A 23,568-nucleotide genomic window follows, 5' to 3' on the forward strand; every position below is an offset into this window, starting at 1 on the left:
TGGTTTGCTGGGAGGACTTGCCGGGAGGGGACTTGATCTTTTGTATCCCTTCGATTGTGTCCACCACGGTCACCAGCCATATCGCGCTAGTGATGTAGGAACGGAAGTAGCGAAGTCAATCCTCGCCGGTGACATGAACGGCTATTGGAGAATGTTGGTTTGGCGGTTCTTGTGTTCAGTCATGCTCAAAATTGAGTGTCCGGTGGCAGCTCCATCTCTGATCGTCTCCGCTTGGCTGTCGAGCTTCGCAGCATTTCAGGCGAATCCTCAGCTCGATGGCCCTTGCCGACGAAGTTCCTCGTCCAATTCCTGACCTTCTCCAGTTTCGTCGCGTTCGGTCCAGACAGCCCACCGACGTGATCCGAAAGAACAGTCAAGGAAGTGTTATTCCTCGTGATGCGTCGACTCAGGCTTTGACCATACACGTTGTTCCGGAACGCACTCAGTGCGATATGCGTGACCAGTATTACATCGCCAATCCGAAGATCACTAAGTTTTCCCCGTAGACTGTCTTTGGCGACGCTCTGGAATGGTCGCTGGCTATCGACTGGTGTGAGCCAGAAGCTGATGCTGAACCCAGCTCGCGTGTCGTCGCCCACGAGGACTTCTACGATATCCATTTCTGCACCAGAGCGACGCACACGTACTGTACGAGGTGCCTGAATCGATATTACGCCAGCCAGGATGTTGATCGTCATGGTCTGAGGGTGAATGGACTGCAGATGTCTGGCGTTTGGCACCCGTCTGAGGTCTGTGATCAGGCCATTAAAAGTGACGACCTGCTGGGAAGGCAGTTCTGTTGAAACAGAGGCTTCACTTCTCGTAAGTGAGTACTCAGTTGATGCTGTGGTGCTGAAAGACGTCGATGGCAACACAGTCGTCTCGTCGAGGAACGTGCCATCTGCATCTTCGATTTGGGAAGACTCGAGGTTTTGCAAGACGGCCAGAGAGTATTCCAAGAAATCTTCATGTTCTGAGTCGAGGCTATCATGGAACGACAGGAACTGGGCTCTCTCGCCCCTCGTCTTTGGATTGGTCGTCCCTTCGCCAGCCCGCTCGTGTTCCGGGATGTCCACCCCTCGCCATTTCGCCAGTGGATGCGACGCAGGTATTGTGCTGACCTGAGTCGTCTCGTCCTGTGTCACGGCATCGCCTAGAAATCTTCGGATGGGCGCAGTGAAGTATGGCGTGAGCTGTGAGTCGCCCCAGGTCAAAGAATTTGCTTCTGGAGCGCCTGTAAGGAAGACAATGCCGCCTTCCATGGTATCATTGCAGCTCCTCCTGGCGTCGAGGCTTTCGTCATAGTGTGCAGCCTCTCTCGATGCCTCGCATGTGAGTCCAATGAGATAGAAACGGTGTCTTGTTTTGGTCGCCTTGTTGTGAGCGGAAGAAGTGGGAGGTGCGGACGGGTACTGCCGTAAGGCATGCTTTATTTAGACTAGCGCAAACTCTATTCCTGTCCGTCTTTCCAGTCACCTTCTTCACAATGGCACAAGCTGCATCTTGTACTTGACATCCACCCCCAGAATACGAGAGGAATGAGCGTGCAGTCTAACCTGCTGAGGAACATTAATGAGGCCAATGACAAAGGCTTCACGAATATTACTCAGACCCATTAATGCAACTCATTCAAAATTAATTCAGCCCCTTTCTTCCCACTCCTCAGGGCTCCCTCAATATACCCACGCCATTCATCCGTCAACTCCGTACCAACGAAGAACAAACCATTGTTGCCCTTGCCAGTCGCTTCCACGATGCTCTCACCACCCATCACAGCAGGCGGTGCGACAGCAAAAGGACATCCCCAGCCCGCCCAGGGGTCATCCAGCCATTCCGACGTCATTGAGCCCAAGAACTCGTCTGCAACCTCTTCGAAGCTCACACCAAGCAATGACGAGATTTGCCTCAGGATCGCTTCTTTACGATCTTGCTCACCCAATGTCAACCACTGTCTTCCAGGCCCAGAACAGAGGAAGCACGTCAAAGCGTAGTTCTCATCTTGGTCAACCGATGTGTCACGGCAGTGGTTCATGGGACCTTGAAAGCTCTGAGTGAGGCCGCACGCACCTTTGCGTCGCCAGAATGGTGTTTTGAAGGTGCAGATGTATTTGACGAAGCAGCCGTAGCGGACGCTCGAAGTGTAGTGTTGCAGGGTGTCGGGAAAAGGTGGATTGAACGCGATGTTCTTGTAGGCTTGCGAGGGTACGCTGACCACAACTTTCCGACCGGTGAAGCTTGTGCCATCTGCGATGGTGACAACGTGCCCTCCCTGGCCGGGAAGTTGTGTTATCGAGGTCACAGGGCTGGATAGCTTGACTGTCTCGGCGGGTAGCAGCTTAGCCATGTGGATACCAACCGACTGAGTCCCCTCTCTCAGGCGGAGGTTTTGCGCGCCGTCCTTGCCATCGTATCGTAATTTGACCAGCCCTGAAGCTCCGCGACACACCTCAAGATACGCAAGAGCAGAAACATCGCCGGGGTCCTGGCCAGTGGTGCCTCGACACCAGACTCTTGCCGTTTGTAGCGCCTTGGAACCAGCACCTGCATCCCGGCAAAATTGCTCGAATGAAATGTCATCAAGTTGAGCACGGCGTTCTTGTTCGAATGTCTTTGGATCGAGTGATGCTGCTTCGACATGATCGCGGAGAGCAGTGATGTTGTCGACCACTTCTTTCTCAAACTTCATTGCCATCAGCGGCTGGGCAAGTGGTATTAGCATATGGCCGGCGAACATACCTCAGGCATTCCACCAAACGGAAAAAGGTGACAACCTCCTTCGTCATCTTCGCTGGCAACAAGACCTTCAATGTTCTGCACCACCGGAGTGAGACCAAACTTCTGACAATAGCTCCAGATCATAGACTGAGAGCTATCATTCAGCCAAGCCGCTCCCATCTCCTGGACCCCTTTGCCATCTGAACGCTGCACTGAATACGTCTTGCCTCCTACACGGTCTCGTGCTTCGAGAACAATCACTGAGCGGCCTGCTTCGTGGAGAGACAGTGCCGCTTGTAGGCCGCTTAGGCCGGCGCCGACGATGATAACATCTGCTGCGGAAGCCATTGGAAACTCATATAGCGGTCACTGCAGGTCGAGACAGTTTGAAACCAGAGTAAGTGTGTCAGAGGGCCTGCGACCTAACTTGTACCGTGTCTTCTCTCGTCAATATCAGGAACAGGAATGTCGTTCCGAAAGGATGAGTAATGATGCAAGTGATCCACAGGGTAGCTGTCTTCGGATAATCATATATTAGTTCCAATGCTATCGAAGCGCATGAAGAGCACTGATTGCCGGCGGCCAATGTCGCGCAGATTTTTTGGCCGCTTTCCCGTCCTCTGCTCCCAGGATTCCTTCTCAGCTGATACTGAGCACCAATTCTTGCATCCTGGTGTTGCTTACAGCTTTTCAATTGTTTTGCACTGGTCGGACTGAGAGTCTTCCAGATGAGCTAGTGAGCTCTCAGGAGTACTTGCTGTTCGATTGATCAACAATGACCTTTCACCTACAGTCTCTCAAGGTACTCCTGTACTGAGCGCGAAGGAGAGTGGCCATGGGACCCGTGCCGCCCTCTTCATCAAGGGCGAAGATCCGCCTTCTCAGTCTTCTCTTCGTTGCTTTGCTCTGCTACAAGATGTGTTTCATGCGTCAAGATGCAGTGAATCCAGTGGAAACTGACTAGAGTAAAGCCTTCCATATGTGCCTTTTCACAAGCATTCCAGGTTGAGAGCGGTCAACGTGTGGTCTTCGCGCGAGCACAGTCGAAAGTACATGGAGTCATGATTGGGACAAGGATTCGCGCTCGTCTGGAAGGAACGACCATGGTGAGCTGTAAAAGAGGATATGTGAGGTGAAGGAAGGAGTGATCGGTGTTCGACATCCGAGAGCAGGCAATCGCCTTCACGGGCTCGGCCGAAGACTCCAATATCCCCGAGCACGCGACAGTGATAAAATGCACAGCTGCTCATGCTGACCATTGCCTCTGCCAAAGCACTCGAACGCCGAATTGCGCTGATTCATTGCGGCATTCACTCGCTGGTCCACCCTTGGCCGCCCACCTGCTCCGCCGTCAATTGACCCTTCACGACTGGCCGTAGGAACATCGGCTATTGCGAGACGGAGTTACGAGCAGCGGCCCAGTTCCGCCCCCCCGGCTTATCAGATCGCCGCGCCCCCATATTCCAACATGGGCAAGGCAAAGACTATGTTTCGCTCCCTGGTCGAGCGCGTGTCTGGCCCTACCGCGCCAGATGCTCTCAAGCCGCGAGGAGATGGATTCAGCACAGCCAAAGGCTACGAGGCCTTGTTCCCGCCCACGAGACCGGACGTAGACGGCGATGACTGCTTGCACGACTGCGCGAGCTGCTCAATATCCTACCCCAAGAAGTTCAAGATCGATGACGAGGACCACCTATACGGCGCCATCAATGGCTGGAGCCGACATCTGATTGTTGCGACTGGCAAGACAGACTGGGTGCGGAGTGTCGAAGATGAGAAGGACAGTGTTATGGAGGCTGTTGGGAAGCATGGTGGTGATGTTGAAGGAGGGAAGCTGATGCTCAGTGCGAGCAATATTCCGCTACCAGAAGATCTGAAGGGGCAGCACGATAGTCCATATGGACCGGATCGACCGACTACAGTTCTGCTCATGCCGAGTTTTACATACGTCGACCACGTCACGCCCAAACATGTGCCTGACCTGATCAAAAGCGTCATCAACACCGCTCCAACCAACACCACGCCTTTGCCCTCCGATACCTTAGATTCGAACGGCTCTCTCACGAATGGCTCAACTGCGCCTCATATACCGCTGCCAACCCCTCCACAAAACCTCCCAGCAGGCCTCTCGTTACGGAGTTGCCCTCACAAATACATCATCCTGCTCTGCTCACAAGCGACCCGCGACGCTCGCTGTGGGCAGTCGGCACCTCTTCTTCGCAAAGAACTCGAACGTCAACTGCGACCGCTGGGCCTCTACCGCGACCTTGACGATGAGCGGCCAGGAGGTGTAGGAATATACTTCATATCTCACGTCGGCGGTCACAAATACAGCGCCAACATGATGGTCTATCGAAAGTCTGAGCCAAGAAGGACGGTGCAGGAGCAGATGGAGAATGGCGGTGGAGATCAGCAAGAGATGAATGGGGTGGGAGGAAAGGGAGGAGAAGACGGCGAGGCAGCACAATGCATCTGGCTGGCGAGAATACGACCCGAAGACATTGAGAATGTGGTGAGGTATACTGTGCTTCAGGGCAAGGTTGTGAAGCCTGATCGGCAGCTGCGAGGAGGCTTTGACAGAGAGAAAGGAATCGTGAGTTGGTAATGAGGGCTGACCGGCGTGCTCGGCCAGTATAGTACGCCACACCAACAAGATCGTCTGAGACTGGGTGTATTCGAGCAATGCTCGACTCGCATACGAAGGCATCTAGATGGTTGCCGGTATTAGCATGATTGCTGATAGGATATAGAACATAGAGCATATACCCAAACGGAGTTGAGCCCAGATCGTCGGATATCCGAATTCGGTCAACGATCAGGCCAATGCGACATCAGAGCAAAATGTTCACTCAACTCCCAGATCCTCGGACCTCTTTTCACGCTCAACATTGAGCACTGCTGACACCGCCGCTAGAAGTAGAGACGGCAGTCCTTCGAATGAGAAGTTTAGCTCGACAGCAGCTGCCACATGCGGCTAAGACGCGTTCGCAGCCGCGCTCTGCCCGATATACCCGCAGCATTAATAACGTGAACAGCCTTTACAAATGGGCGACTCTGGCCGATGTCTGGACAATATAACGCCACCTGGGCCAATGCCATCGTTGGCAAAAGGATCTGCCGGGCTCGATATGAACTGGATGACAGGTCGCTCAGCCACCGTCGTTGCAAGCTAGCTTGAGGATGAGTGTACGAAGGGCGTGTGAGCCATGCAGGGCCTTGAAGGCAAAGGTTAGTGACACACAACACCAACTCTCGTGAACATCACTGACCACGAGTGACCAGTGTGACCTAGGCCAGCCGCAATGTGCACGATGCATCAAACGCAAAGTCGAATGCTCCTACGCAGGAGGCCTACGAGAACGAGAATTCGTCTTCCGAGACCACAACGAGTTCGCCCAGAGGAAATCGGAAATCGCCAGAGGGACTCGCAAGGCTTCCAGTCGCAGCCCTCCAAAGCCTGGACCGGCCCCAGAGGACAATACCCCGTCGTCAGATGAGTACCCTTGGCTCAACGAACTCGCCCGCTCTGAGATACCGCCGTCTCTTTATAACAGCCTGGAGCAGCGAGCTATCGATCGATTTTTTCTCGACTGGGTGCTGTATCCATGTAATCGAGGCTCTTCGCCAGGCTATATGAAGGAGCTGCCGAGACTGTATGAGAGTGCAGATGAGGACTGCGTCTTGCGACGTGCAGTTGAGGCCATGGCGTTTGCAGCGCAGAAGGACCGGAAGGGGAGTGATGGTGTCATCTTCTCGACCAAAGCGCAGAACCAGTATGGAGCTGCCTTGGCTAGGATGCAGACCAAGATCACGTCTGGCGAAGGCGGGTTCGCTGACGATGGGACGCTCGCGGGGCTGTTGCTGATTGAGAATTTTGAGGTGAGTCCGACTTTACTCCTGATCTTCTTCGTCGACTTACGTTCCTAGATGATGTATCTCGCTCGCAGCGGCTATGTCACTGCACATCGCAGCGCCGTGAAGCACTTCATCTCCAACAGAGGTACAGAGCCTCTCCACTTGAGGGAAAGCTACGGCATCTGGCGAACGGCACACCACCGCCTGCAAGCATACCAAATCCTGATCAGAGAGTCACCCGAAGCTCAACAAATCGCATGGGTCGAACGTCTGCAAATCGAGCGTCCAGACCTAAGAATCTCCTCCGACATAATGCGCATGAACATGCTCTGCGCCCAAGCCCGCACAACATCAGCCCAAGACGACCCCAACACCAAAGACCAACTAATCCAGTCGATCTCCGACCTCCTCTCCAACATCGACGACTGGACCAGCAAAATCAACGGCATCTGGCGCCCCAAACGCACCTCCATCTACGACACTCTCGCGCAGGAATTCCAAACGCTCCACCTCGCCGACATCCTCGACCCTACCTCCGCCCATCAAACCCCAACCACCGGCCAAGACGTCTGGCTGACCTACATGTGGAACTTCCACTTCGCCTCGCAAATCGCCCTCCGCGAATCCCTCATGGAACTCCTCGCCGACAGCGCCCGCACGCAGGACGCCGCGCGCATCGAGTTCGAGCGCCAGGTCATCCGCGTGCTCTCCGGGAATATCATTGCGAGTTTCCCGTTTTTGCTGGCGTATAGCGGGGACAGCGATGCGTACGTACAGATGCAGGGCAAGTCGGTGGCGAGGTTCTTTGTCGTGTTGTCGATTTGGAATTTGCAGAATTCGAAGTGGACGCCGGGGGAGTATAAGAATGTTGCGAGGGAGGTGAGCGAGTTTGTCACTGAGGGGCAGAGGCTTGTTTGAGTTGTTTCTGTTCGAGCATTTCGAGGACGTTTAGGAGTATTTTGGGCAGTGTAGCATTTTGGTGGAGTTCGGCAAATGGAATGAGCATCGAAAGTGTCCAATGCTCGAGTCTTGAAGTGTACACTCGCGGTTGGTCATGATCTGTGAGGCTGCGATGTTGACTCGAATAGGAAGGCGTCCAGGTGGGTACCCTACCTTGCTGCAATGCAAGAGCTTGTAAGTGCTCTTAATCAGCGGAGTCCGGCATATCTAAGCTAAAAAGACTGACCAGTGATGCTCGATGACGCTGGAGCTCGAGAAGAAGATGAGTTCAAGAACATTGAAAGTCTTCACTCACTCCTTCCGAGCTCGACGACCACGAGCCTCAACAAGAACAAGAACAAGATGTCCGCCCCTTCAGAATCAGTCATCTACGTCCTCGACTTCAACGTCGGCAACGAGACCGACGACCCGAACAACCCGTGGACATCCGGAAGAATCGCCGTCGGGACTCCAAGCAGCAACACCCTCAAAACGCTCAAATCCCACGAGCTGCGCCCCGATGGCATCGAAGTGCTCCTCCACGAAGGCCAAAACGACGGCCGGATTTTCTGGACGCAGATGGGAGGTCCGGAGAAGAATGACGGTACTGTTCAATCCTCGGCTCTGGACGGCGATGATGTGAAGGATATCTTTTCCAGGGGAGAAATTCACACGCCGAAGCAGCTTGCTATCGATGAGAAGAATGGGAAGCTGTATGTGTGTGATCGGGAGGGGTTGAGGGTGCACCGATCGAATTTAGATGGCACTCAAAAAGAAGTCTTGATCCAAACCGGCACCTGGACGAACGACGAGCACGTCTCCGACGCCGCGAGATGGTGCGTAGGGATCTGCGTCGACGCCGAGAACGGCCTGTTCTACTGGACGCAAAAAGGCCCCTCCAAAGGCGGCAAAGGCAAGATCCTCCGAGCAAACATCAAAACCCCAAAGGGCGCCACGGCATCCACGCGGAACGATATTGAAGTCCTCTTCGAGGACCTCCCAGAACCCATCGACCTCCAACTCTCCGTCTCCACGCAACAGCTCTACTGGACCGACCGCGGCGACTTCTCCAAAGGCAACAAGCTCAACCGGGCGAGCGTCGCGGGGAGTCTCGGCAGGATCCAGGAGAGGGGGTATGAGATTCTGGCGAGGCATTTGCACGAGGCGATTGGGTTGCAGGTGGACGAGAAGAATCGGCATGTGTATGTGAGTGATTTGGGAGGGGATGTGTATCGGTATGATCTCGATGGGAAGGGCGTGGAGAAGTTTTTCGAAGGACAGGGGGTTTTTACGGGGATCGCGGTGGCGGATTTGGGGCGGGAGGAGAGGGCGAGGCTGTATGGGCTTTGAATGGAAGGATTGTGACATATGCACACTTGATGCAAATATACAGCTTACGTATATCAACAGTGATGACTCCATTGCGGCAGGATCAATCCTCCTGCGCAATACGCCAGAATTTCTCGATCTCGTGCCCTCGCCAAATGCATGACATAACAAAGCGGTTTTGTAACCGAGTTGGGCTGACCGTGCGACTACTCTACTCGGCTTTCCTAAGACGGCGCATGCCTCATCGTGTCAAGACGGCCAAAAGAGTGCGGCGAAGTGGGGGATGATGTCAACTGAAAGAGCTGAAAAGGACGTGGAAGCTACATTCAGCTCGTGGCAGACGAAGTTTCGACAACGTACGTACTCGCCTCTAGCACGATGGCAGCGGCTCAGGAGAATGGGACTACCGGTCTCTCAGTGATCATCGTCGGTGGCGGCATCGCAGGTAAGTACTCTCACCCCAATCGAACCACCAACACAAACCGACTTCTCCGAACAGGCCTCGCCGCCGCCACCAGCCTCGCCCAAAAAGGCCACCACCCAACCATCCTCGAAAGCGCGCCGTCCCTCAACGAATTCGGCGCCAGCATCGGCATCCTCGCCAACGGCGTCCGGCCGCTCAAAGCCTGGGGTCTCGGTCCCGCCTTCGAGAAAGTCGTCACCAAGAACCGGTATCTGGAGTTTAGATCTGCCTACACGAACGAGATGCTCGGCCGGAATCCGCACAACGAGAAGGGCTTCTCCGTCGTCGGGTACGGGGAGGAGATTTGGAATATTAACCGTGTGGATTATCAGCAGGTTCTGGCTGAAGCGGCGGGTGGGAGTGGAGCGAAGATTGTGTTTGATGCGAAGGTGCGGCAGGTGGATGTCGAGGGGTGTATGGTGAAATACGCAGATGGGAGGGAGTTCCACGGGGACGTGATCATCGGCGCGGATGGGAATTCCTCCATCGTGAGGGCGTCCATCCCAGCGACTGCACACGTCAAGCCCCAAGCGTGGGAGGAGCAGTGTTTCCGGTGTACGGTGCCGAAGGAGAAGATGCGCGGGAACCCTCAACTAGAGTGGTTACTCGACGTCGGGAACGAATTCGTCTGGACCGGCGAGGGGAAGTACATCCTCACCTGGCCCTTACCCGACCACCGGCCCTACGATGTTGTCTGCGCGATCCAAGGCCCCAGCGACGTCCCCGCCGGCCGCTGGGGCATGCGCGCCGACCCCGAGGAAGCCCGCGCGGGCTTCGAAGACTTCTGTCCTCAGATGAAGGCGTTGCTCGCGCATATCGAGACGGCGGTGAAGTGGACGCTCTGCGACCTCCCGCCGCTGGAGACTTGTCGGAGCCAGAATGGCCGTGTCGTTTTGATCGGCGATGCTTTCCACGCTATGATTCCGCACTCTGCCAGTGGCGGGAATAGTGCCATCGAAGACGCGGCGTGTATAGCTGAGTGTCTCGACTGGGCGTACAGGAATGATAAACCCATCTCTCGAGCGACGCAGGCTTTCGAGACGCTGCGCAAGCCCCGGGTCGAGAGAATGCAGCAGGCGAGTCGGGAGGGGTATGATTTCTTGGGGGCGAAGGGGGATTTCCTACCTATCCGTGACCAGGCGCTGAAGGAGGCTACGAAGCAGTTCGATGCAGCGTTAGCTGTGCCCGAGGAAGAGAGGAGGTCGTGGCGGAAGCCGGAGCCGGATATGAATGAGAGGTTCCCGTTGCCCGGGTACTTGCAGTGGCTGTATGAGTACGATGCTATTGGAGTAGCGAGGGAGTATCTGGCGACACTGGCTTAAAGGTCGTGCTGCTAGAGAAATGCAACGCAGTGTCGAAGGAGATGTTGATGTCTCGCAAGTAGACATATGTGGTGGTAGATCTAGATTCTGCTTATTGCCTGCATTTTCTCGACAGTGTCGACAAGGCACTTCTCAAGATGTCACTTCAGCCTTGGATATTCACGCAGGGTCCTTCCACTGCGGCGATAGCTCCAACGGCTGGGAATCGATTGGTTCGGACGAAATTCGGAACAACGGCTTGGCATATGAGTGAATGAGTGAATGAGTGAATGCACTCACATGCCCCTCCAAACCCCCGCAAAGGAAATGTCAGAATACCTCCAGAATGGAAAAGACCATGATGCCTTAGAATCATGCAAAAAGGCCCTGGAAGCTCATAACTTTCGAGGGGTAGTCCCTCTCGAAAAAGGTTCCCCATTACATCCAGACTCCTTGTTGAAACTCCGACAAGGCCAACCCTGCTCGAACCGCCCACAGCCACGGCGCCCGGTGATATCATGGCACTGGCACTTTTCCCCCCAACAACAAGGGTCGATAGATGTTACTCGTGATGAGACGCTTCATCAATCACTTGTTTCTTGCTCCCCGATCGATTAGGGCTTCATGAGACATCCAAGCAGCGGAACCAGTTTTTCCAACGAGGGCTTCGGACTGTCCGCGACGTTGCATTGGTCTGGAATTAGGATATACCGGTCGCAGGTATAGGTGGGAGACCCTTGCTCGAGTCACGAACCCTTGAAACATCGCATGGGAGCTTGGGCGGATGACGATGCCAAGGAGTTGGTGAGGTGGGATGATGAGATCCATGAACAGAGAGCATGTGAAAGGCACTGCTCAGAAATCGAGGACAAGCCATCAAGCAATCGCAACGAAATGAGAAGAATGCACAATCATTGACCAGTCCAAGAGATTCTCATTTCAACCTCATGATCTGATCTATTCTACTCTTCTTTCTTCCCTCTCACACCTCTCCATCTGTCGTCTTCAACATCAAGTGAAAAGAAGAGTAAAGCTTCCAGCACTTGGAAGCCCCATTCTTCCGTGTGAACTTCAGAAGCGCCCGCCTGCCAATCACCAAAAATGCATGCACTCAAAGTGGTATAATGCTGTGCCACCCTTTTCCCTCAAATCACACAATCCAGAAACATAAAAAGGAAAACGACAGGATCGAAAAAAGCCCAGAAGGATCCAGTCCGAACCGAGCTGTTTTTGAACGTCTTTCGCCATGCCATGCAATCCAAGAAAAAACAGTAGTGGGTAAAGTAATAGTGTCCTCAATCATCGTCATGAACTTCATCGTCGTCGCCCGTTCCAAGTACCCGAAATGGAAAGAGTCTGACCTGGTGGTTGCTCTTCCTTCTTTTGGTGTGGTGGCCCAGTAAAGACAGTATTAGGTGTATTGTATTGGTGTGCATCGAAAGTTGAAAGCATCAAAGCGTGAAAACTTTTAGTAGCCGGTTACAGCGATTTGCGGTGGCTGAGGTCGGCTGAGGGTGGTGGGCAGGAAGCGGGAGAAGATGTTGGTCTTCTGCTTCTTGGCGGGTTGCTGGTCGGTGTGCTCGAGCGGCAGAGCGTGAGCGTGGGGAAGGATGGGCATCGACGCCTTGTGTTGGATGTGGACAAGCGAAGGTGCCGTCTGGCCGTCGGATTGCTGGATGTGAACAGCAGGCTCTTCGTAGATGTGTTCGGTGTAGGACGAGTTGAGACTGGCCGGCGAGGACGACGAGGTGTAAGACTCATTCGAAGATTGAGAGGCGGCAGATCGGCTTCGGGTTGGGGGTGAGAGCGAAGGTGTTCTCGATGGAGCTCGCGATGAAGAGTTGGACGACGGTGCGTAGCACATCTGCTGCTGGTAGGTGTATGGACCCATCGATCGAGGCGATTCGTAGTACCGCGGGGCTTCCATTGCGGCACGACGCTGCTGCTGTGCAGCCAAAGCCATCTGTCGCTGCTGGAGGGCAGCCATCTCATCTCTCATCTTCTGCTTCTCCGCTTGGCGATGTTGCCAGGTTCGGATTGGTGCAAGGAATGGGTCGAGGTGGTAGTAGAGATCGTCTTCAGTGACACGCAGCTCCCAGTCCAGTAGGCTCAGGAGCTGCTTCTCCATGAGGTTGACTTCGGTGAGGCTGAAGCCGAAGTTGTCGAAACCACGAACAGCGGTATACCTCGCCCAGTGCTTGTTCTTTGGCGATGAGTCGTTCAGGTTCTTTGCAGCAAGAATGAGGGAAGCCAAAAAGATACGATGAGCGGTGCACTTCATGCCCTTGGCGACTGGAGGCAGACGAGCTTGGAGCCTGCCAAGGTAGACCAGAGACGTCATCAACGTAGGCACCTGCACATGCGATCGCTCGACGAGAGTAGCGATGAAGAGCTCCAGTGAGGGTAGCTGAGGCTCGAAGTATGAGCTGGACTGGTGCTGAGGTGGAGTCGTAGGTGGCGTTGGTGGAAGGCTCTTGTTGAGAGAATTCGCTGGTTGGCCTTCGCATCGGATAACTTGAGCGGCCTTGGCTGCCAAGTAGTTGATCATGTCTTGCGAGACTGGGAGGTAGATGAAGTGATCGAGGGCAGCAGCATTCTGCGCGGGAGTTGGAGGTGAGTAGGCCATGTCGTTGGTGGTATGGTTGGTGGTCGTCGATGATATGGTGGATGAACAGGTCCAAGAAGAAGCGACGTGATTGCACGAGATGCGGTGGAACCGACGAGATCGTTCTCTGATAAATAGCAGAAGATGTTGGTACTATTGATCGAATCGACAATAGTAGGTCCTCGTGAGGATGTGAATTGACCACAATAGGCAATTCGACAATACCAAGGTCAGTGCGGCGGCCGTGAGTGAATTCGGCGGCTCGACAATAGGAATTAGAAGTGCAACACTGCGCCTGGCAAATGCTGGAAGGACCTTGTATTATGAAACGCGATCGCGGGTGGTGCTAAATGGCCGGGCTATAGGGGCGAAATGACGGTGTGTGGTCGTGGTTGGCGTGCCGGGGTATAGCCTTTGGGTTTTGGCGGGAGAACAGCGAAGCTTCTTGCAAAGATTGACAGATTAACTCGGAGACTTTCCGGCCAGCGGACAAGTGCTTTTCGGCGACGGCGTGGAGGTTGACGGACAAAGAGTAGTACTGCGCCTGGGCGAGGGTGGTCGTGGTGGTGGTGGCAGCACAGGCGGAGCGGGCGAGAGGCTGTACCTGGCGGGCGTGGTTAGGTGCAGGCGGTGGCTGTTTCCTGCAGCGAGAGAGTGGTGGGAGATGCGAAGGATAGACATGCTGGGAGGGAGTGATATAAGGGTGAGTTCGACGCGTGGGAGGCAAGGCAGATTCGCATCGAGGCACCACGCCCAAGGGACCGCCGCCATCCACCACCACCATTCTGTTGCAGCTGCAGGAGGTCGCTGGCTTGGAGGTGCGTTTGGGTATGGGGAGGTGGAGCCCGCCTCGCGCCGCCCCATTGGCTGGCGCAGGCTGCGCTTGCTGCCGGCCGTTTTTAGCCCCGCCTTAAACGGGCAGACTGACAGGTTCCAAGCGCTGTTTCAGAAGATTGCGTGCAGACGCGCCAGCGCCGACGTTTGAAGCCTTCCTCCTCCCTCGTCGCCAGCAGCAAATAGACGCCCATCGCGGGCTTGTCAGCGACACGCGGGCGGCGGATAGCCTTTGCTGTTGGAAGTAGATGCGTGCGTCGCGACACGCTCTCACGGCGTGTCCTCTGCTGCAAGGTCGTCTGGCACAAAGAACGCTCGCAACGCCAGGAGCGCTGCCAGACGATCCTCAAGATCGCCACGCTCGCTTTCTGGGCTCTGTCCCACCCCCCATCAGCTCCCAATCCGGTCCATCTATCTGGGGGCTTGCTGCAATGCACCGCAGATGACTCGATAGTCTTCATCCCACTCGCACTCTATTGCATCGTAGGGCCCTGTGGCGCCGGGAGCGCCCTTCTGAAATCTCGCGTATCAAATTGAGCGTTCGGCGTCAGCTGTAGTGCACCGCATCCTCACCACCACCTGGCGGCGTGCGAAATGAGTGACGACGGCGTGTGGGGCGGGCAATAGTGCATTGCGAATGCTACCCTCTCGCCCTCTCTGCCACCGAGGCTGGGGCGGGCCATGCTCTGTGCGATGCTGGAGAAATGGGCATTCCCGGTGGCAAACACGAAAGAGATGCGTGTGAATGCATGCGTGTGCTGCCACCAGCCATCATGTCCAGCTCAGCATCATCATTCCGGGCTCCACCTGTCTGCGCTGCTGCGGTGCCAGGTGTGCTGGACGTACATGCCGCTGAGTCGTCGGCTGCGCGCACTCGTCAGGATGTGGATGCCCGCCTGGTCAGGCATCGTCTCGCACTGGCAGTGGTGCGAAAAATGATCTTCAAGCGTGTAGCAAATGAAGAGCTGAACGACCCACGGAGGCAGCGACGTGAAGTGGCGGTGCGCTGCGCGAAGGGGGCTAGCGCAACGGGCGCAGCCACCCGGTCGGTCGGCAGCGGGAGTCGTTTGCAGATTCAGAGTTTGCGGAGGCCGTTTGGCTTTCTTCTCGAACAGCAGCACGCGCCCAATCACACCCAACACCCGCCGCCTGACTCTCTGCCCCTGAGATGAGACACCACGTCGCATGCTCCCAACGTGCCGTCTGGCGATGCCATACGATCAACGTTATAGGCCGGCTTCACCTCCCGCCTGCACCGACTGCATCCTTGCGCTTGGTCCCATGGCTCGCGGCAGCTCTCACCACCGACTCCCAGCTGATCATTCGTCCGCGACCATCGAGCTACAGAGATTTGGGGACACGCAGCATCTCCCCTACTCGCGAAACTGCAGGCTTGTGCTGGCCTGTCTCCAGATTGCCAATGTGAGATAGGAGCACGAGAAAGCAACGCCTTCACCTCCTGGCTTGTGACACCACTCGCCCCGCCGAGCCATCCAGAGCGCCTCCAGAGCTGCAGCCGGGTTACACTTCGTGACTTTTGCGCTTGATCGCCGACGAGGGCGCGGAGGGCTTTGCTGACTGCGGTCGATCAGCTCTCGATGAATATACCCATGTGTTTTGGGCAGACATGGCCACCACCATCATCACGTGGAGAAACTTTTGTGCTGTCTCGTTCTGCATCACAGCCTGGAGCTTCACGAGTCACGGATGGTATCTTTGCAGCTGCATGATGCACCTGCACTGCACGTCTACCCTTTGACGTCAAAATCCACCTGCGACACAACACTCCAGAAATCAGGTCGCCCGTAGGTCCATGCGAAACGCCGTGGTGGAGATCTGATGCACTGTCGCAGATGCTGTCCTCGCTGCGTGAGTAGCCGCCCACGCATCAGTCTTGGCTTTTGTGAAACAGCCGCCGGTACTACTTCCATCGTCATCTACTAGTGAGGGCCCTGTATCACCTGACGAGCCGCCAGTGGCCTATTAGTAGGTGTTGACTGTCTATTCTCAACATTTCTCCATCTCAGCAGGCGCCCTGACCGTTGGCCTGGCCTCTTCTGCCTGGTTGGAGACTCGTACGACACGACGAACGAGCGACTCAACTCTTGACGCTGCTACAGTATGGATCCGTTTTGGAAAAGCTATGGCATGAGAAAAGTTTGGTAGACCACCGTTACACATGGCGCTATCTTCGCATAGTGAGTGTTCCTGGAAGTCTGGACCACGCAACATTTGCTACAGCGGCTCGCCAGCACGCGCCTGCGCGATTCCATTTACGTTCATGGACTAGAGGACACAACGAGGAAACGAATTTTGCCAAAGCACCCCATATCCGAGGAGTCCTTCCGTACTGAATCACTATTTTGTGAGACCATACCACAGTTCCCTTGAGAAGCTCTTCTTTCCGGCGCACGATTGCTCCAAAGCGTCCATGGCACGACGACATTTGCTCGATGAAGACGCTCGATTGAGAACGCTGGTTACGAGTCAGTCATTTGACGGCGTACATCGCGAGAGATCGACATCGCAACAGGATGTAGTAAGTGCACCACTGTTTCGTAGGTCCTTTAAGATCCTCTCTTATGCATCTTCAATGCCATCAATGCCACTCAGTTGAATGTCGCGTGACGTTTCTCTATACCGGGATGTACTCGACGGTACTCAGAGTGGTGTTTCTTTCAAGAACGTGGACATGATTAGGGAGACAGGGTTATCAAAAAGCACCTCACAGTGCCACTGTAAGGCCAACGCACTTCCTGGTCGCGGTCGTCTAGACGACAGGGCCGCAAAGAAAGAATCCTCGATGAATGAAGGTCTCCATGCAACGTTCCTGGTTTCAGGAGAGGTAGTGTCTGACACTACAGACCATCGCATTCCAGTCTTGACATGTTCGCATACGCATGCGCATGACCATGCTGTACGGAGAGGCATCGTACGTCGCATCACGCAAGCCACCATGTGAAAGCCGGTTCTCGCCGATATCAGCGCCAAGCCATGCTCTGTGCAACAGCGCAGGAGGATATGTATAATGTCACGCCGAAGACCATGAAAAGACCAACACGCAACAGCAATTCACCTTTTCGAACCAGAAAACTTTCAAGAACAAGCTCATGTCGACAAACCCAACAACCAAGCCCACGTCCCTCCATCTCGACATCTCCACAATCACCAGCTACGAAGACGGCATCGACTCCTTCGACGGACCCCTATGGTACGATGGCATGAATCCATTGTCCGTCCAGCGGGAAGCAGAAGGTCAACAAAAACCTCCTTTCTCTCCTCACCACCATCACGAATGTGCCTCGCCTGTTGAAAGGGTCAAGCACGAGGAGGAGCTGAAGATGGAGACGGTCGCTGCGCTTTGGGATTCGGAATTACATTCTCGTGAGTAGTGTGAAGTTGCTTTGTGAGAGGGGAAAGTATGTGCTGATTGTATGGGTGTAGATGAGGTTAGATGTAAGCGGAGACGGTCGCTGCTTTCACGCAGTGAGGTTCGTGTGGATGGCGAGGAGGAGGCAGAGGTGCAAGGGGAGAAGGGTGAGGTTGTGGCGAAGATGTGTAAGATGGGTGCTGTGCCTGGGAAGTTGCCTGAAGGAGGGCAGTGTTGTCGTCGAAGTCCGGATAAGGGGTATGTTGAGGGTGAAGCGGTGCAGGTGAGACGTGGAGCTTGGTGATGACTTTGCTATCGTTTTAATTTCCTTCTAGACCTGATGGATGTACTCTAGCCTGAATGCGTTGGTTCGAACTTGCTTACTCGTTGCTCCAAGATAATCATCATATGCTCACTCGTTGCTAGCTACAAGAAATGCATGTCACCAAGCTCTCTACACAAACCAACCCCTCCACTACACCATGTCATAATCCCCACCCCTCCCCGTATGAATCCCGCCACTAACCAAAACATCCGCGCCGGTCACATAACTACTCGCCTCACTCAACAAGAAAACCGCCGCAGGACTAACCTCATCCGGCTGTCCAATCCTCAACATCGGCGGCGCACTCTCCATCAACGCCCCAGCCGCCTGCGTCGTATGCTCCTTGGCGCCCCGCGTCTGGTTCGTGTCGATGAAGGCGGGCGAGATGGAGTTGACGCGGATACCTTGAGGCGCGAGTTCGGAGGAGAGGACTTGGGAGAGCATTTTGACGCCGCCTTTCGAGACGTTGTAGCCCGCCATGCGGTAGCCGGGGAGGTTGCAGTGCGCGGTTATGGAGGCGATGAAGACGATGCTGCCGGGGGTTTTTTGGTGTTGGAGTTGGCGGGCGGTTAGTTGGGCGGCGAAGAAGGAGCCCATTGCCTGGGAGATATGTCAGCTTCAGGGGGTTGCTCTGACTTCTGGAGAGGGGGTGGACTTACGTTGACTTGAATCACCTTGTTCACTTCGTCCCATTTCTGATCTACAAATGGCTTGTCGATAGCAATACCAGCCGCCGTCACAATCCCGTCCAGCTTCCCTAAGGACTGTACAGCTTTGTCGAAAGCAGACTTCAAGCTCGCCTCGCTGCTCACGTCTGCTTGGAAGTACTCTGCCTTCACATTGTGCTTCTTCGCGAGGCCGTACACATCCTCCAGTGGCGAGTCCCGTAGATCCAGTACCGCAACGTTGCCACCCATTTCAGCAATGTCTTTGGTGATGTGGTAGCCAATACCCATGGCGCCGCCGGTAACGATGTAGGATTTGCCTTTCAGGCTGAATTTTTCGGAGATGCTTTTGGATGCCATGGTGATCGAATGTGCTGGAGAGAAGTTGTCTTTGCTTTGGTGTCTTTGCAGTCCTGAAGTCGACGAGAATTGAATGGTCGTTCTTCGATATTGGGGGCAGACTTTCGTCTTGCTCTTCAAAACCCACGGCTCGCAGAGGGGTTGGTTCAATGGCCACGGACGTATTCCTCGCTTTCCAATCCGCCTCCAGGCTAGGATACCTCGACGCCGGCAAAGGACCTGGTTGCTGCCGAGCGCGGGAAATGCTCAATTCGATGCCTTTTGATAAGAGTCGCTCGCCGTTCCCTCGTATCTCTTACTTCCAACCACAGGAACACCAATTGAAGCACAAGACATATCCTCCCAGACGAAAAGGAAACCTCGGTCCGTACCCCATATCAAACGTGTCGTCAGGGCGACTTGCCTTGGCGACGCAGGTACATCATCGCTTATCAGACTTCACTGGCGCTGTATCCAGGCGCTCGGGTTGGAGGAAGTGTAGATAGAGTTGAGACTGATGCGGAGAAGCGTGAAGTGAAGGGAGTCCGTCTGTGGAGAGAAAGCCCGGACCGCGCACTTGTCTGGCGGAGGCTTTGGCTGGACCATGACCAGCGGCAGATCAACCGAGATAGCACAGGCGGCTTGAATGGGCCCTGTGTCTCCTCTCTGGAGTCGGTGATGGTTGGCAGCTCTTATCAGTTCGAACTGGAAGATTGTCGGTAGTCGCTGGAAGGAGCACGGCTTTGGGCTTCATCCGGATGTGTGCCCTTGCAGTCTTAAGGAGCTGACGACGACGGAGGACTGGTTTCCACAGTTTTTGAATTCTGGAGAATCTCGGTGTTGTCGTGCTGTTGTCAAGAAGAAAGCACTTACCACCATGGCCGAACATCATGACATGGTAGTCATTGGAGCAGGTGCGATCATTGACGAGCTTCAAGGTGAAAACCACCTGAGCTGACTTATGTTACACAGGCTGGTTTGGACTCTCATCAGCGAAGACATACATCGAGCTCCATCCGTCCGAAGACACGCTCGTACTCGAAGCAGAAAGCAGTTGTGGCGGCACTTGGTCAGAGAATCGACTGTATCCAGGACTGAAATCCAACAACCTCCATGGCAGCTATGAGTATCCCGACTTTCCAATGGACCCGGCGGCATACGGCATCACTCACGATGACCACATTCCCGGCCGTGTCCTGCACAAGTACCTTACCGACTTCGCGAAGAAGTTCGGTGTCTTCTCCAGGACAAGATTCAATACAAAAGTGGAATCTCTCGAACCTGCATCCGACGGCGGCTGGATTGTGAAGACTGTCACCGAGGGGACCAAGGAGAAGACGCTTCACACCAAGAAAGTCATTGTCGCTACAGGTCTCACGAGCCAGCCGAATTTCCCACAATACCCAGGAGCCGAGACATTCGGTGCTCCCTATTTCCATGCCAAAGACTTCTGTCGACAAGGCGAAACGGTCAAGAATTCAAAGCGAGCCGTCGTCGTCGGCGGTGCTAAGTCTGCGATGGACGTCGCCTTTGCGTATGCCAACGAAGGAGTTGAAGTTGATATGGTCATTCGACCGTCTGGAAACGGCCCTGTCTGGATCTCATATCCGTATGTCATGGGCGGCAAGCGATTGGAGCAGCTGCTTCATGTGCGCTGGATGGGTTGGTTCTCTCCTTGTCCGTGGGGTGGCTACGACAGCTGGCTTGGGAAGAAGATGCGAAACTTCTTGCACGGCACTGCAATCGGACGCTTCATTGTTGATCAGTTCTGGGGCGGTCTAGCTGGTGAAGTCGTCACTGCCAATGGGTACGACACGAACTCTGAACTCCAAAAGCTCAAGCCTTGGAACACTGCATTCTGGATCGGATCAGGCTTGTCAATTCACAACTACGACGGCAACTTCTTCGACATGGTAAAGCGCGGAGATATTCGCGTGCACAACGCAGACGTCGAACGCCTCTCCTCATATACGGTCCACTTGACAGACGGCACCGATCTCGAAGCCGACGTCCTAGTCTGCTCCACAGGCTGGAAGAAAGAACCCTCGATCCGCTTCCTCAACTTCGGCAAAGCAGGCATCGGACTCGACCACACCCCCGACGAAAAATCCAGCCTCATAACCCAATACGACGACCAAATCCTCAAACTCTACCCCAAACTCAAGAACCAACCTCCTCTCAACTTCAAGCCCAAAGCCGACCCATTCCGCCTCTATCGATTCATGGTCCCACCCACGCGCATCAACGACCGCAACATCGCCTTCGCGGGCATGGTCTCCTCCGTCTCAACCTCCATCTGCGCATACGTCCAGGGGCTCTGGATCTCCGCCTTCCTCGACGACCGCCTATCTCACCTTGCCAAGAACGACACTGAGGTCACCAAGGAGGTCATGTTGCACACCCAGTGGGGCAAGTGGAGGTATCCCATCGGCTACGGTGCGAGTTTGCCTGATTTCGTTTTTGATGCGGTTCCGTACTTTGATTTGATGTTAACGGATTTGGGCTTGAAGGTGAATCGGAAGAAGGGGTGGGCGGATGTTACGGAGCCTTATGGGCCTCATGATTATTTGGGGTTAACGGAGGAGTGGTTGGAGTCGAGGGAGAAGGCTGTGAAGGCTTGAAAGGTGCGGAGGGATATGGATCGTCGAGGGCCGTGATGATGAGATGTAGTGGATGTGGATTTTCTGTTAAGATACCTACCCAACAAAGTCAAGATTTTCTAAAAAAAAAAACATGGTCGTTCTCGATATCCCATCATCGCTAAGTGAACTTGTTAACCTCAAAATATCGACATCTCAAGTGATTTGTTTCAAACATGACGCTTCACAACAACCCCGTACACTTTTCATCCCCAACACTCACACCTTCTTCGCCTGGAACTCAAACATATGATTACTCTCCACCGAATTCTTCTCCCTCATCTTCGCCGCCGTGTCCGTCCCCGTCACGGGCGCGACGACTTCATACGTCACCTTTCCACAAGCTCCATTCCCATTTACTTGACCATTCGTCTTGCCTCCATGAGGATCAACCATCAGTGTGAGCTTCTCAGGCAAAGCTCCAGCCTGACGAAGAGCGGTGCCCTGATCCCAAGTGATGTGCTCGTGATACAACCGATCCCCTCGGATGTTCACGACAGCCATCATAGGTATTTCAAGGTATTTGAAGGTGGGAGGGACACCGGGTAAGCTGGGATCGTTAGCAAGTGCTCGTGGAATGAAAGGGGGAAGTCGAACTCACAGCCAATCAATAGTGATGTCGTGACTGAACTTGTAGATGAACTCGTCGACTACCCGGTCGATTCCCACCGTCCGGCTGATGAGTTCGAGCTCGGCGTCTTGCGGGTTGCTGAAGATGAAGTGGTCGCGGTAGAAGTTTGTGAGCTTTTCCCTACCAATCCCGCCTGTGATCTGCACGGTTCCATTAGCAAATGCCCCCTTACACTTCGACACGGACTGACCTACAGTGGGAATGTGATTTACATAAGGCTCCTGCACCATCGTCGCCATCGTGTTCTCCACATCTCTAGCACCAAACTCGTAATACGTGTGCTCCTCCCATAGCAGTTCCAGATCGAAATACGGCCCTCCCATAATCGGCTTGAAGAACGCCAAGTTTCGGGAATGAGATACTGCTTCGGTGGCGTAGTGGAAGTCCTTGTGGAAAGGGACTGGGAATGTGCACTCTCGGCCGGAACCGTACTCGTAGATTTTGGATCCTGGGGTCTGGCTGCGTTTGGTTTCCGATGCGCCGGTCAAGTGGTAGATTGTTGGGACGGATGCTTGAGAGGATAGTTGAGAGTACTGCGATGCATCTGCATAGAGAGAAGCAACCACGATGCGGTCTTTGAGGGTTTCGATTGCCGAAGCTGCCTTCAGCCAGAGGCTCGTGTCGTAGCCTACAGAACGTCAATATAACTTCAGAAGAATATCAGATCATTCGACTCACAAATCAACCCAATCTTCTCCTTCGGCTCACACTCCCGACAGTCACTCAAAGCTGCCACCGCAGCCTTCAAAGCAGAAGACGATGCTTGAGCTCGAACCTCAACAACGCAGTACCCTTCCTCTGCCCACTTCATCCGCAACGAAGGGATTCCATCTTCAATTTCGACAGGCGACGCCGATTCTTCGTTGGGCGAGAGAATGATCATTCCTGGTCCGACGCCTTTTCGCGAAAGAGGCCTGACAAGAGTGACTCCATCCGCCACTCGCTGCGGTTTCATAGGAGGAACAGGCTGCGGCGGACCTGAGCCATATGCGAATTCCGGCATAGTTGGTTTAGTTCAATGTTTGCTTTTCTTGTGATTCAATTCCAATTTGTTGTGTTCGAGGAGCGAGAAACTGTATTCTTGTGAAGTCAAACCCGACGTCAGCTGTAGTAAGCGGCAACTCGAATCTTACGACTCTTCCGAGGTTTCAAGTGGTGTATTGTTGTGCTGATGGGGTGAAGATAAGACATAGCAAACATTGGCCTTGCAATGATGCTTACAAGTCGGTTGGCCGAATCAGGTCTTCGGCCAAAGGCGATAGGTCTGGGTCTAAGCAGTGCACTAGCCGATGGCGGGTGCACTATCCGATAGGGGTGGTCGCACTGAGCAGTAGACAATTTGACCTTTGGCCTTGATCGAACTTTCACACTTTGGATTAACTATCGAAGAGCCGATTAGACTGAACAAACATTCACAGTGAAATCAGCAGTTACAATAAGTACTATAAACTCATCGCTACCCATTTGCAACAACCATGCAAGTGCAACTGCCTTGTCGTACGTTTTCCGTCGTAATCTGATAAGACAGGGAGGGGTATCTCAAAATCACATACAGCTC

At 54.2% G+C, this 23,568-nt stretch overlaps 12 protein-coding genes across 12 annotated transcripts; 6 read left to right on the forward strand and 6 right to left on the reverse strand.

Annotated features, from left to right (window-relative positions):
• Positions 1–185: 185 nt before the first annotated feature.
• M409DRAFT_29836 (uncharacterized protein) lies at positions 186–1,262 on the reverse strand (the record flags this gene model as incomplete). The annotated part of the gene is made up of 1 exon (XM_033809649.1): positions 186–1,262. One exon carries the CDS (start codon positions 1,260–1,262, stop codon positions 186–188), a length of 1,077 nt encoding a protein of 358 aa, XP_033660559.1.
• Positions 1,263–1,615: 353 nt separating this feature from the next.
• On the reverse strand, positions 1,616–3,063 carry M409DRAFT_37877 (uncharacterized protein; the record flags this gene model as incomplete). Its single annotated transcript, XM_033810818.1, has 2 exons — positions 1,616–2,680; positions 2,737–3,063. 2 exons carry the CDS (start codon positions 3,061–3,063, stop codon positions 1,616–1,618), a joined length of 1,392 nt encoding a protein of 463 aa, XP_033660560.1.
• Positions 3,064–4,183: 1,120 nt separating this feature from the next.
• On the forward strand, positions 4,184–5,320 carry M409DRAFT_70857 (uncharacterized protein; the record flags this gene model as incomplete). Its single annotated transcript, XM_033818925.1, has 1 exon — positions 4,184–5,320. The coding sequence occupies one exon, from the start codon at positions 4,184–4,186 to the stop codon at positions 5,318–5,320; it is 1,137 nt and encodes a 378-aa protein (XP_033660561.1).
• Positions 5,321–5,994: 674 nt separating this feature from the next.
• M409DRAFT_37879 (uncharacterized protein) lies at positions 5,995–7,488 on the forward strand (the record flags this gene model as incomplete). The annotated part of the gene is made up of 2 exons (XM_033810819.1): positions 5,995–6,594; positions 6,643–7,488. Coding segments are annotated over 2 exons (1,446 nt in total), but the record flags the coding sequence as incomplete, so codon positions are not given.
• Positions 7,489–7,872: 384 nt separating this feature from the next.
• On the forward strand, positions 7,873–8,859 carry M409DRAFT_70858 (uncharacterized protein; the record flags this gene model as incomplete). Its single annotated transcript, XM_033818926.1, has 1 exon — positions 7,873–8,859. The coding sequence occupies one exon, from the start codon at positions 7,873–7,875 to the stop codon at positions 8,857–8,859; it is 987 nt and encodes a 328-aa protein (XP_033660563.1).
• A 477-nt stretch (positions 8,860–9,336) lies between these two features.
• M409DRAFT_32154 (uncharacterized protein) lies at positions 9,337–10,449 on the forward strand (the record flags this gene model as incomplete). Its single annotated transcript, XM_033810247.1, has 1 exon — positions 9,337–10,449. A coding segment is annotated over one exon (1,113 nt), but the record flags the coding sequence as incomplete, so codon positions are not given.
• A 1,621-nt stretch (positions 10,450–12,070) lies between these two features.
• M409DRAFT_70859 (uncharacterized protein) lies at positions 12,071–13,228 on the reverse strand (the record flags this gene model as incomplete). The annotated part of the gene is made up of 1 exon (XM_033818927.1): positions 12,071–13,228. The coding sequence occupies one exon, from the start codon at positions 13,226–13,228 to the stop codon at positions 12,071–12,073; it is 1,158 nt and encodes a 385-aa protein (XP_033660565.1).
• Positions 13,229–13,553: 325 nt separating this feature from the next.
• On the reverse strand, positions 13,554–13,991 carry M409DRAFT_60605 (uncharacterized protein; the record flags this gene model as incomplete). The annotated part of the gene is made up of 1 exon (XM_033814533.1): positions 13,554–13,991. The coding sequence occupies one exon, from the start codon at positions 13,989–13,991 to the stop codon at positions 13,554–13,556; it is 438 nt and encodes a 145-aa protein (XP_033660566.1).
• An 823-nt stretch (positions 13,992–14,814) lies between these two features.
• M409DRAFT_60606 (uncharacterized protein) lies at positions 14,815–15,213 on the forward strand (the record flags this gene model as incomplete). The annotated part of the gene is made up of 1 exon (XM_033814534.1): positions 14,815–15,213. One exon carries the CDS (start codon positions 14,815–14,817, stop codon positions 15,211–15,213), a length of 399 nt encoding a protein of 132 aa, XP_033660567.1.
• A 2,673-nt stretch (positions 15,214–17,886) lies between these two features.
• M409DRAFT_70860 (uncharacterized protein) lies at positions 17,887–18,761 on the reverse strand (the record flags this gene model as incomplete). The annotated part of the gene is made up of 2 exons (XM_033818928.1): positions 17,887–18,336; positions 18,396–18,761. 2 exons carry the CDS (start codon positions 18,759–18,761, stop codon positions 17,887–17,889), a joined length of 816 nt encoding a protein of 271 aa, XP_033660568.1.
• Positions 18,762–19,617: 856 nt separating this feature from the next.
• On the forward strand, positions 19,618–21,361 carry M409DRAFT_70861 (uncharacterized protein; the record flags this gene model as incomplete). Its single annotated transcript, XM_033818929.1, has 2 exons — positions 19,618–19,654; positions 19,713–21,361. 2 exons carry the CDS (start codon positions 19,618–19,620, stop codon positions 21,359–21,361), a joined length of 1,686 nt encoding a protein of 561 aa, XP_033660569.1.
• Positions 21,362–21,598: 237 nt separating this feature from the next.
• Positions 21,599–23,013, reverse strand: M409DRAFT_70862 (uncharacterized protein; the record flags this gene model as incomplete). Its single annotated transcript, XM_033818930.1, has 4 exons — positions 21,599–21,929; positions 21,981–22,150; positions 22,205–22,638; positions 22,689–23,013. The coding sequence occupies 4 exons, from the start codon at positions 23,011–23,013 to the stop codon at positions 21,599–21,601; spliced, it is 1,260 nt and encodes a 419-aa protein (XP_033660570.1).
• Between the last annotated feature and the right edge of the window lie 555 nt (positions 23,014–23,568).

This window comes from Zasmidium cellare (assembly GCF_010093935.1).
Source record: "Zasmidium cellare ATCC 36951 unplaced genomic scaffold M409scaffold_56, whole genome shotgun sequence".
NCBI classification, from domain to species: Eukaryota; Fungi; Ascomycota; class Dothideomycetes; order Mycosphaerellales; family Mycosphaerellaceae; genus Zasmidium; species Zasmidium cellare.